This window comes from Mustela putorius, unplaced genomic scaffold, assembly GCF_011764305.1.
Source record: "Mustela putorius furo isolate JIRA1106 unplaced genomic scaffold, ASM1176430v1.1 tig00003834_pilon_pilon_pilon, whole genome shotgun sequence".
NCBI classification, from domain to species: Eukaryota; Metazoa; Chordata; class Mammalia; order Carnivora; family Mustelidae; genus Mustela; species Mustela putorius.
The window spans coordinates 112,931,426-112,945,000 of record NW_025421987.1 but is presented as its reverse complement, the minus strand read 5'-3'; the positions used below and the strand labels follow the sequence as shown (position 1 = coordinate 112,945,000).

The following is a 13,575-nucleotide window of genomic DNA, read 5'->3' as shown; positions in this document are numbered from 1 at the left end:
TTCCCTTGTATCAATTACTGTATTCTAGTAAAGATTCCTACTGTTTTTGTTTTGTTTTGCTTCCTAAAGCCCCCTGCTGCTGTTGATTACACCTAGATCTGCTACTGATTGGAACTGTTAAAAGGCAAAGATAGTGTGGCTGGTTGCTGAATCATTTAATTGTAGGACTAATAAGAGATGTTCTCTCTGGGACCTAAAAGAAATAGCGACACTAGAATATTGTGTATAAAGAGGCCAAGAAATATTATTTTGCAATTTTTCTAATAATTTTTGTAGGTGTAAAATTTATTTACTTATAAGGTAATGGAGGAATATCAGCAGCCTAGTTGGCTTCCTAAATCACATAATGGAACTCTGTTGAGGAAGAAATGGATGAGAAATTCTAGAGAAAATTTAGTGCTAACAATTTTTCCCCCCTGGGATTTGAATAGTTAGTTTTATCAAAATAAAACAAATGGGGTAACTCTATAAAAATGTTAATTCAGTAGTTGAGACATTTGATAATGAAATGGCAAGAAATTCAAAGTTAAAGTTTTCATTTGTAATTGAGGCCATATTTGTAAGTGCAATATAGAATGAAGTTGTGTAAGATAATAAGCTGCCCATGAGAACGTTATATACAAGTTTTGGAATCTAGAGCTAGGATTTCTGTGATAGTTATGGGTATTTATGAGGCATTCACAGATGAAGAACAGCTTTCAGTTTGTACCCTTACTACTTAATAAATAAGGTCATTAGTCCTGTGCTGGACTTAGAGTTATTTAAGGGGGTATAGTTACATATAGGTGTATTAAATACTTTATGGTAATGCTACTCCTGTTCATTATAAATAATTGCTTCTCTTAAAGACATTTCAGTTTTCAAGGTGCAAACTACATCAGTGGTTTTAAGTAATTTGTTTGAAGTTATGTACATCTATTGGGAAATATTGACTGACTGTAACTTGAATTGGGAAAAAGTGAATGTTCCTTATTTATTGAAACACTTTAATGAGGAAATTTACATGAAGGGTGCTCTCAGGAAGGGGGCTGCCAGGAATGCATGCATGTGATAGGTTGGAGAGAGAGGGGAAGAGACCAGTCGGAAAAGTTTACACTGAGGACTAGGCAGCAGGAACGCTCTAATTGGAATGGTGGCAGTAGAAGTGAAGTAGAATTGACAGTGTTGGTGTCTTTTACTTTTTGTTGATGATCCATTGATCAAGCACCAAAATCTTGAGGAAAATGGCTGAAATCTTATTAATGGCTAAATGAATATGCTGTAAGTAATGAACTATTAGACTGTAAGCTCCTTGAAGGCTAATTATTCAATTTTGTGGTCTCAGCACTTGACACATTACATTGCTTATAGTAGTCATTCAACCTTTTAAAGGGAAGAAAGTAAATACAAGAGAAAGCTCCTGTCTTGATTTGCTAGGATTGTCATAGCAAAGTATCATGAACTTAGTGGCAGAAATAACAGAAATGTATTGTCTCACTCTTTTAGAGGTGAAAAGGCTGAGGTCAGGGTGTTGGCAAGTTGAGTTCTTTCTGCAGGCTGCAGAGGAAGGATCGCATTAGGCCCCTGTCTTTGGCTTGTAGATGGCTGTCTTCTCCCTGCGTCTTCAAATCATCTTCCCTCTGGGTGTCTAAATGACTGCTTGTGTTACCCCTTATAAATAAGAAAACAGTCACAGTGTGTGAGGGCCCACCTTCATGACATCACTTCCACTTCATTTCTTCCTTAAGGCTCTGTCTCCAAATAAGGTCATACTCTGAGGTACTGGGGGTTAGGATTTAAACTTAAGAATATTGGGGCATCATAATTCAACCAGTGACGAGTCTCTTTGAAGTTGATATGGTTGATAGGTCACTGGCTGATGACATATACAATCTGTTGAAAAGTACAGATGGTCATTGTACAGTTAATGTCTGTATGGGATGCCCAGCTATATGTCCCTTCCTAATTAATACCATGTAACATAAGTTTCACCTCAGTTTTACTGTTTTTCAGTTTATATCTGCTGTTTGACAGCTAACCATTGTACTGGTTTCCATCTAGTGGCAGAAGGAGGAGATGGGAAGCTGTACAAAGTACAATAGAACTAACTTCCTTGTCTTCTCTTCCACTTTATTTTACCTTGTTTAGAATAATTTAAAGCATTATCTACCCCTATTACTCAGACTTCTTAAATTTTAGGAAAATAAGCATTATCTAAGTATTATGGGTAATAATGAAATTACATTTATAATGTTATAGTAAGTGGGTTTTTATGTACAATTTATGAACAGGTAATCATTTATCTAGAGCATATGTTCTCCAAGTGTGGTCTCTGGATCAGCAATGCAGCCTTACCTGGGGACTCTTTAAAAAAAAGCAAATTCTTAGGCTCTGTTCCAGACCTGTGGCTCAGAAATTCTAAGGGTGGAGTCCAAAATCTGTATTTTAATAAGATCTTCAAGTGATTCTGTATATACCAGCATTTAAGAACCACTTATATATTGTGTGAATATAAGTACACTGTACAGTACCTAATTTTATTGTTTTCAGTAATTATAGAAGCTTAGAGTTGTATGTATTTTTCTTTCTAGTATTCTTTTGGTTATATTATCTGCTACTGAGACTTTGATTAGGAATGGTACCCAAAGTTATTACATTATTTTTATGGGAAACCATTAATTTTTATTGTTGGTTTATTGTGTATCTTTCTAGAAATGTTTTATGCATGTAAACACAAAGAGATAAAGCTCTTTCTCTCTTTCTCTGCATATATATATTCTCTCTATCTCTCTCTGTGTAAGCATACATGTATATATATGTTTGTATATATTCTTCTTCACTCTTTTTTCTGCCTCTACAGGTGGTAACATAGGACCTTGCTATTTTCAGTTATCATTGTAACTTAGACTTTCTGTATTAATGTGTTATTCTTTTGTCTTTTTCTTCTTTCCTCTTTTTAAATAGCTGTTTGGTAATACCATTGTATGCCTATACAATATAACTCATTTAACAAGTGCCCAGTTGATGGACATTTAGGTTTGTTTCAACTGTTTATTATTTTAAAAATTCTGTGAGAAATATTCTTGTGAGTGGAGTACAGAATTTTTTTTAGAAGATTCACACTAAAAATTCACATGCATATATAAAAGTTATATCTATATTATTTCATATGTGCAGGTATATTTGTAGTATAATTTCCTAAGAATGTAATTACAAGGTTAAAGAGTATATCATAATTTTGATAGCTATTTCCAAATCATCCTCCAAGGAGATTACACCAGTTTATACCCCCTTTAGTAGATACAAATTACTCTTTCAAAATGTGTTTATTTGAAGGTACACCAGAATTATATACTAGTTTTATATTTTTGAAGAAAACATCTATGTTAAGCTAAAAAGAAACAACAAAACTTAAAGTAGTATCTTGAACAAACTATATAAAGATTACTTCAGAGTTTCTTACATTAAGTTATAATATATTTTAGAAACTTCTTGATACATAAATTGAAGATAGGATTGAAGATTGTCTCCACTAATCTGAAGTAAATCTACATTTAGTGATTCATTAAAAAGTAATTTTTACATATCTGGAAAAAACATGTCTTTGAAATAGTTTTGGTTTACTGTCAGTGAGTACTTGGACAATCTTTAAATGTGGGGATTATTTGAGATACTACATATGTAGTTGTTTAAAAATTTATGATTTTTTTTTTGTAACCGCCATAATGTTTTTAATTAAAACTCTTTTTAGGTTTTTCATTTACGCGGTATCATTGGTTTATATTGTGTTAATCATTTCAAAATTTAAAATGAAGCAGTAGTGAGACATAGAACATTGGTTTTTTTGTGTGTTTTTAAAAACATTCTATACTCCACCCACCCTCCCCTTCCCCCTTTTTAACACTCTCTTAACTTAAAACTACTAAACAGATTTTTATTTTAATCTTTGGAACAAAAAATGTTCTCTTGGGCTGATACCAGTGCTTTCCATGCCAAGTTACAGACCGGAATCTATTTTTATAGGCCAAGATACAAACCTCTGAAAACCAGAGTTTATAATGGAAACATTGACAGGTCCTTAACTATCACAGCACACATGGCATTGCTGAAATCAGAAGGTACAAGGCACAAGATTTCACATGCTGGGTGAGCATTGAATTTTTCAGTAATTGTATTGTCAAATGCCTTTCAGCTTGGTTTAATAAACATCACGTGCATATGGAGCTGTGTTAGGGGCCATGAGAGCACATTGTCTGGGCCTGATTCCTGCCCTCTGAATGCTTGTACTGAAGCACACAGATGCTGAAAAGCACTGGGGTAAACCCTTTGGGAGATGGCTTAGAGAAGGGATTTGATGGGAAATAGGTGAACTTTCCTATCTGTAGATTTCATTTGTGGTACAGCCCTGAAAATCCTGTCTGTTTTCTCGAATGTAGGTCATCACACTTGTGTTCCAGGTATTACTACAAAGTAGGTGAAACTAATCAATGACATCTACATTTTAATAGTATCACAGAACAAAGTTTAAACTTTATATTTTTACATAATCAGGGAAGTTTGATATTTAGTAGTTAGATGAATTGAGAGCTTACCATTTTACTTTCTCTTTGAGGGATCCTATCTAGGTTAAAAAGGAAAGAAAAAAAAAAAGGAATAGCATTAAAAGACCACATATGATAACTCAGCTTTATTTAATTAAAGAAACATCATTAAAACAACCATCCTGGGTCCTTTGAATCACCATACAGTGTTTCAGTCATATTTTAGTTTAAATGGGACAAGTCCTCCTACCATTAGTTAATGATTGCCATCAGTTAACACTAATGAATGGCCCTGCAATGTTTTAAATACTTTAAAGGGAAACAGGAACGCAGAACATATCAGATACCTTTATGGAAAAACAGTTAAAATGGTTTAAGGTGCATATTTAATTTGAAGGTTCATGGCATGTGGGATTCTTGCATTTGTAACACCAACATTGTCTACTCTCTTACTGTCTTGTCTTTATCTTGTTAAATTCTGGAGAGAAGTGGAGGTGTTATGTCAGATATGCTATCTCAGAGGCATTGTGAAGTGTTAGAGAAAACCAGTATCTTGTGGGAAGATAATGAAGTGATAGTTTGTTGCTACAGATTTTCCAAGTACTGCCAGAAGGAATAGGTAAAAGAAGATGTTAATTTGAACTGAATCAGATTTTCTGTTCTAGTTTAAATTTGCCTTATCCATTGACCTATATCCATATACGTTTAATAAGATTGAAATAGGAGACATGCTTGACATCCCAAGAGGCATCTTTTTATGTTTCAGACTGGTTTTCTACTAATAAAGAGAATATGGGTATTTTTTTTAGTAGTTTCAGATTTTTGAATCTGCGATTCATTTTCTTCCCCTAATGTGTTAGAAATAATGCTTTTATATCTTGAAGGATGGAAAATTTCTAAATGTAAGTTATTTAATTTGTTCAGTTGTACTAGTTCTGGAATTAGGGGGTCATTTGACATTTCTTTAGGGAGGAATTTATGTACACTAATTCTCCTGTCTACTTCTCTTTGCCATTGCTGTAGAAAACCTCACCACACATTTCAGGAACTATGGTTGTTGTTGATCTTGGCTACTTAGGTAAGAGGTGATATCACCTTATATTTTAAGAAGTATCATTTTATCTCACTATGAGATAAAATGGAAGAGTGTGTGATATATCTAGATCTGTAGACAGACACTGAGTTTCTAGATTTACAGATTTGTCTGCTTTATAAATTGTTCGAGAAACAAAAGTACAATGATGGAAGCATATACTACATAAAACCAAAATCCAGAAGACTTGTTAGAGCTGACTAAACTTATATTCTGTTGTAATTCACATCCATAGCTGAGAGGGCTGATAACTACTAAAGGCCTGTGGACATACCAGACAACTCACAAAATCTATTCTATACTGATTGTATTAATAAATTTATCTGATGCTGTCTTACCACTAGCAGTTTCTAACTGTAACAGTTTTGAGGAAGGTCCATATTTTTAATCAGTGAAAAAAGAGACTTAGATTTTGTTTTGGCTTTGTGCCTCACAAAGCAGAGATTGTGTGAGTTGGGCCAATGTTTTCTTTTCCCAGCTCATTCACACGTTCATCATCCCCTACCATTGTCTCTTATTAGGACTTGATATACAGACACTGGGCTAGGAGCTCATGACCTTCAGTAGTCAGTAGCTGTCATTTACCCAGAAACAACTGAAGACATTGAATTCATACAAAATAAAATCAAATTACATTTAGTGTTATATTTTCTTACATGGCTCTCTAATTTGATTGGTTGATTTTGATTGATTGTAGGTATTTCATTTCTCCAAAAATACTGGAAGCGTCCCGAGGACATCTAGTGTCTGTCTAGATGCCCTTTTGTGTGACTTGGTTTTCCATCCTTTGCTATACTTTTTCTATACTGCTCCTTTTTGCTTTATCTTCCTCCTTCTAGTGTACCATAGTCTTGATATTACTTCTAGTACTGATCTTTTATTCTTAACTTTCTGAGGAAAGCCTCTTTTCTGAAGAAGGTCTTGAGTGGATGACCCAGGTGGTCAAGTGTTTTTCCTCACTTGAGACATGTAATGTGGTCTCTATCATACCATCTCACACTCCCATGCCCAACCCCTCCCATGCTTTTCCATGTCATTCAAAGTATAAACCAGAGTCTTTTCATGGCCTAAAAGGACATAAAGAGCCTGTCCCCTGCTGCCCCCACCTCCATTTCTCTCCATTCACACCCCCTTTTTCTTTGTCCCTCCAAAACTCCTACCTATTTCCCATTTTAGGGTCTCTGCAATTCCTGTTCCCAGCAAGCTCTGCCCCCAGATAATCTGGTGGCTTGTTCCCTCACTTTATTCAAATGCCACTACCTTTTCAGGGCCTCTCAAGACTACACGTTGACAAATAAGCTCCCAGTTCTCAAATAAGCTCTCCATCATGCCCCACCATTCTCTGTCCCCTTATCCTCTTTACATTTCTTCATAATATATACCACTACTTGACATGTAAATTTGGTTTTTTTTTACGCTTAGTTTATTGTTTGCCTTCCCCTAGAATGTAAATTTTCTGAAGACAGAGACTTGGACTGTCTTGATCACTTCTAAATGACTGGTTGCTGGCAAACGGGAGGATTCAACACATATTTTCTAAGTTGAATGTATGTTACACTTGTGCAGTCCCTGCTTTCTCCAATTTCTGCTTCCTTCTTTCCTTTCTCAATAAACAAATTGAGAAAATATTATGTGAAATCTAATTGCAGTGTATAAGGTAGAGGACAAATCTTAGGGGATATTTGAAGGTTTTGTGTTTTTGAACTATAAGTACCCTTCTGTCTTTGCTCTCATTCTAATAACCTAATTGTGTAAACTTCACCATCAGAGCAGTGTGATGGTGATAGTAATAAAAATAATACCTAGTATTATTGAGTGCTTACTATGTATGTGCCCAGTATTTTTATGAGTTCTTAGGTTTGTTTGTTTAATCTTCACAAAACCTGTGAAATAGATATTTCTCATTTTACTTTGAGGAAACTGAGAGACAAAGTTTATCCAGCTTACCTAAGGTCAGAGAGTTAATAAAGGCATTTCCTCAATTTGAGCCTAGAAAATGTGACTCTATCACTGGTGTCAACAAAAGTAGATTATGGAAATTTCCTTTTGCAGGAATAGTAAAGCACGGTAGTTGAAAGAAGTGTGATGCTAGTGCATTATCCGAGAGGGTGCTTTTCTTCCTTCGGCTGTTCTTGCCTTTTGAATCCCTTGGAAGACAGAAAACCTGTTTTGTTCACTTTTTCCTTATTAGAAGTAGAAATACGGGATTGAATTTTATATGATCTAGTTTCTGAATTTGCTCATTTAACTGGCAGAATGAAATAGAGTTAGGGAACATTTCCGAGAGAAAGGAGCCACTGAGATAACTTTGGGAAGTGATTAGTGGGATCGGGTCTGATAGATACTTGGTCAATAATATTTACTGTTATTTGCCAGATCATGAGAATAGAAGAGTGGTTGTTTTGTTTTGTTTTGTTTTGTTTTGTTTTAAAGAAGTATTTTAGAGAGAGAGGAATGGACATGATAGGTTTTCTTGACCGAGACTAGTTGCTCGAATAAATAGAGATGGGAGAACATTGGGTGTCTTTAAAGAATGAAAGGGTATGAAGGAAAAGATTAGAAAGATAGATGTGGGTAGATCATGAAAGGTTTTGAGAACCTGTAGATGTATTTATATGTAAGCAGGCATTATGGAATCATGATTATCCCTTGATGTCTCAGAGTTAGAACTCTTCTAATACATCTCCTTTGCTATGGGAATCTGTCCTGCATTACATGGTATATATAGTTTTCTATATTCTGCCTCCTGTCAGATTCTGTGTTAAGATAGCAAGGATGTTGTCTTTCCTCATTCTTTATTCCCTGGAGTTCCTTTCTTAGAACTAATATACATAGTGGGAAGCCAGTAGGGATGTCTTAAAATGAATTTTTAAAGAGGTCGACATTCATTTTCCAGCCATTTAGTTGTGCCATTGGGCTGAAATCCTTAACCTGCTAGTTTCAGTAGCCACAGATATAATATAGGGATGATAATGATGCCTTTCTGATAAGATGCTGAGGAGATTGAATGGGATAATAGCATAAAGCACAGTGTCTGGCTGGCATTTACTAAGCATTCAGTAAAATATTAGTAATTATCAGTACTGCACACCTCTGAGCAAAGAGAATGCATAGAACAAATTATCATAATCATTCTTTATTTCTGTTTTCTTCAGGAACATAACCTATTGTTCATTGTACTATATTTACAAAGGAAAATTTGGTTTTCTTTAAATCATTCTTTTCTGAATGCATGCTGCAACATTATTTGCCATATGGGGACCATTTAAAGTATACATGAATGATCATTTAATTTATACTATACTTCCGATTTTTAATACTGTATTAAAATTACTGTGTTATCCATGATTTATTTTTTTAAATCCTATACATTATTAAGCAAAAGACCACATACTTGAAAATTGGGCAAAAGACATGAACAGGCAGCACTTAGAAAAGGAGACCCAAATGGCTAGTAAGTAGATATGAATGTTTAATTTTATGGGTCAACTTGAATGGGTCACAGAGGGTTCCTAGATATTTGGTCAGACATTATAGTAGGTGGTTTTGTGAGGGTGTTTTGGATGAAATTAGTATTTAAATGGGCAGAAGTAGATTGGCCCTCTTAATGTGGGTGGGCCTCATCTAATCGGTTGAATGCCTGAATAGAACAAAAGGCTGACCTTACCCCTAGCCAAAAGAATTAGACAGCAGACTGACTTGGACTTAATCTACAGCCTCTCCTTCTGATGGCCTTCAGGCCATATCATTGGCTTCTCCTATCTGATGGCCTTTGAAATAGAGCATTGGCTCTTCCTGGATCTCCAGCCTGCCTTCCCATTAACTTTGCAGATTGAATTTGCCAGGTCTGTAATTATGCGAACCAGTTCCTTATAAAAAACAAAACAAAACTCTGTCTTTCTCTTTCTGCTACTTTTTCTTCTATTCTTCTCTCTTACTGCTACTTTTTCTTCTATTGGTTTGTTTCTTTGGAGAATTCTGAATAATAGAACAGATGAAAGGATTTTTAATCAAGAAATAGTCAGGGAGGGGCACCTGGGTGGCTCAGTTGTTAAGCAACTGCCTTTGGCTCAGGTCATGATCCCAGAGTCCTGGGATCGAGCCCCACATTGGGCTCCCTGCTCAGCAGGAAGCCAGCTTCTCCCTCTCCCACTCCCCTTGCTTATATTCCCTCTCTTGCTGTCTCTCTCTCTCTGTCAAATAAATAAATAAAATCTTAAAAAAAATTAGTAGTCAGGGAGATGCTAATTAAAACCACAATGAGATACCACTTTATACCACTCAGATTGCGGGGCGGGGGGAAAGAGGCTCATGATACTAAGAGCTAGCAGGGATGTAGAGAAATAGAAACTGTTCCATACCAACACATAAAGTGGTATATGGTACTTTGGGTAGTAGTTTGGCAATATTTTGTTGAAGATAGGGAAACAATTTGATCTAGCAATTTTACTTCTAGGTTAAAATTACTAAATTCATCAAAATAAGATTGCATTAGATGTTAAGGTATGATATCTTAAAATTTAGTTTTGTGTTAATATGATTCTCTTGAAAATTCTTTCATGGTCCACTTTTATATTTGGTTGCTTATTTAACTATAGATACACATATGTGGCTTGCCTATGGGCTCACAACTACTGTTTTGCACAGACATCCACAGGATACTCAAATAATTTTTGAAATGAGATGGCTTAAAGAAGTATATCAAGAATTTCAGTCACTATGTCAATTCTGGTAGTAACTGAAAAATACAGATTACTTTTCATATATTTTGGGTGTTAACACTCTTCCGTCAGTAAATAGTTAGAATGATTTTGTAGAGAATAATCCTGGTGTTCCAGGAGAGTGTGTGACATATAAAAATAATTCATATCATACTAGGAGGCAAAATACTAGTTTCTCAAATATGACAAAGAGAAAAGGTCATACCAATGTATTTGTATAATTATGTAAGTTTACTGCTTTGACCACTTTTAGTCACTTATCATACTTAAATAACAAGTGGACTTTTAAAAATACTTAGTAAAAACTAGAGTTTCATACTACTTGGACAAAGTCTTCCTACGATATTAAAAATAACTAGCTATCTTAATCTTTTACTTGATTTTTCTAGGATTTAAAATCCTAGATATTTAAAATATTACGTATTTATGGTTTTTAAAGTTAAAAGTTTTTTTTTTTTTTTTGGCTAAGGAAGATTTTGTAAAAATGTACTTAAGTGAAAGTGATTATATTTGGACTTTGGGGGAAATTCAAAAGCCTCTTTAGGAAAAAATTATTTTATGATAGTGTCACTTGAAGTGCTTGATCCTGTTTGGTTCCATTAGAAATTAAGATAAAATTTCCAGGCCCTAAACAGTTTTCAGAGCTTTACATCTCTATTTATTTAACTGAATATATAAATAGCACCTTGTGTTGTTGTTGTTGTTGTTGTTGTTGTTTTTAAAGATTGTATTTATTTATTTGACAGAGATCACAAGTAGGCAGAGAGGCAGACAGAGAGAGAGGAAACAGGCTCCCTGCCGAGCTGAGAGCCTGATGCAGGACTAGATCCCAGGAGCCTGAGATCATGACCTAAGCCAAAGGCAGAGGCTTAACCCACTGAGCCATCCAGGCGCCCCTAAATAGCACCTTGTGATTCCCAGTGACTGTGTCATTGTTTTGTAAATGGGTAAAGGGTAGCATGAGTTTGTAATCTACCTTTAAAGTGTTTGCTGAGGTTTAGGCATACATTATCAAAATTTTAGAAATCATGCAGTGTTTTCATTTATATCAGTGTGGTGAGAAGTCTTTATATCTAATTTAATGTACTAATCTTTTAAACACTTATTGTGATATTCACTGAAATTTTCGAGTGAGCGTGCTACTTTCTTCTTGCTAAAGTATATACACAGGAAGAAGTATGTATCACTTTTGTAGTAAAAGACTCTGGCAGTTGGAATAGGGTTTGTGTAGTCTTTCTGTTGTCCCTGTGTACATCCACATTACTATTTGTATTCTTACTGTTTTGTTAATTGCACTTTTTCATCAACCCTTTCAGGTCTTCACTTGTTCTACATGGCATTTACGGAGTTTTTCTGGTTTTTCAGTATGCATTGATGGCTTGAAAAATTCTTCAGTAGTAGCCATAGAATCCTTATGCTTTGTGTCATCAGGATATCATGTGAACAGTGTATCATCTTCTGTTTTTTATACCTAATCCTTTTTTCTTTATCTTTGATTTTAGTAGTGCTTGAAACTTACTCTCTTGTAAGTGAAATGTAGACAGTTATGGTCTCATAAGGCCCATAATACTTACCCTTTTAAGCTATACATATATATCTTTTTTTTTTTTTTAACATGGACATCTAAGTGGTTTTGGTGTTAGAAAACATACAGAGAAAAGTTATCCGTACACAAGTCTCTTAGGTAAAGATGGGACTATTACAGTCAATGTGGCTAGCAAAGACTCAGAGAATCTCTCAAGTCCTATCACTTTCCAGTGAAGCTCAAATTCATTATTTTACAGTAAGTTACTATTTTAAGTGACTGTCATTTTCTGTTATCAATTATAGAAAAATCTATATATATGTCTTCAAGTTGGAGAGTTGCAGCTTTTCTTGTCTCTATAAATAATGATGACCTTCTCTTATAACCGAAACATTTTTACATTCATACTGAGGCTTCTTGTTTCTTATGCCCAAGTATATAGAAGCTACTACTTACCATGAGCAAATAAGCTAGTCATTTTTGAAGTTACTAATCAATTAAATTGGAGTTTTTCATATGGAGTATAAAATGTCTTCACATTATGCATTATTTTTTTTTAATTTAAGGTCACACTCAGAGCTTACCATACCCCAGATCTTTATGCAGTATCATGAATATTTATTAACATTTTATTTACAATATGAGAGTGAATCCGTTACATATTTAAGTAAGAGTGGTCTCAACAAGTTAACAAAGTTCAGTTTTCTTTGTTTTTTTTTTTTTTGTTTTCTGTTTTGTAAATGCATCTGTGTTCCTTAGTGGTAAAGATAATCTCACTGTAAGAATAGTCATGTACTCTATCTCCATTCAGCAAGGTCCCCAGCAGTACTTAGATTTTTGTTGGGTTGTTTCATTTTCTGCATTTGGTAGGTGATGATTTCCATTAAGAAGTTGGTTTGTTCATTTCTACATTATTATATTTCTTTGCAGTTACTTAGGGAAATTAAAAGACAAGTTGCTGCGGGGCCAGGTCATTTGAATGGTGTATATCTTGGTCTTTCCCGTCAGTGGTTACTAATTAGTGATAACTAGATAGAAGCTCTAGAAAAACAGCTCTCTCCTGCTTTTGGGTTAGTTTTTTGGGGATCTTACTCTTAGAGTTTCATCTCATTTAATCCTGGGACTTCTGTAATGAGAATACCACATGTTTTCCCATAGATGCTCATTCTCATTTATCTACTGATAGGCTTGTTAGATAAAGTACAGGATGCACAATCAAATTTGAATTTCAGATAAATTATGGATAATTTTGTAGTATAAGTATGTTACAGATACTACTATTGTTTTTTTGAAATTCAAATTTAACTGGGCATCCATAGTTTTACTTTATTTCAATTAATCATTTCAGCTAATTAGCTAATGCTAAGTCTGGCCACTTATTTCCTGGGCTCTTTCCTCACTAAACTTTTAGCTCCTTGGGTGCAGAGGGGTGGATGTACCTTAATTTATCTGTACATAATTTTCCTATCTTGTGGTAGTCTTGTGATTTTTACCAATGAAAGAATAAAATCTCTAATCAGCCATATTGTTTCTTTATCTGAGTATTTATAAAGCAACTGTGTTTGACTAAGTTTGCCCTTTTATGTGAGTTAAGTTCATTGAAAATAATCATGTTTCAATGAAGAGTGCAGATCTCAGTATTAATTTAAAATAAAATCATCTCCCTTTTTCTTCCCTTCTCTTCGTCATCTCTTTTCCCCTCTTTCCAGCTCTTAC

At 34.6% G+C, this 13,575-nt stretch overlaps 1 protein-coding gene across 5 annotated transcripts in view; it reads left to right on the top strand.

Moving 5' to 3' along the window:
• TBC1D5 (TBC1 domain family member 5) overlaps window positions 1-13,575 on the top strand; it is a 554,967-nt gene that overhangs the window by 187,123 nt on the left and 354,269 nt on the right. Inside the window, exon 1 of one of the 5 annotated variants that reach the window (XM_004773528.3) lies at window positions 4,003-4,125. The exons of the other annotated variants lie outside the window; for them this stretch is intronic. Coding sequence (XP_004773585.1) covers window positions 4,119-4,125 — 7 coding nt within the window. The 5' untranslated portion in view covers window positions 4,003-4,118. Of the gene's footprint in view, window positions 1-4,002; window positions 4,126-13,575 lie in introns of those variants that run through there. 5 annotated transcript variants of the gene reach the window in all.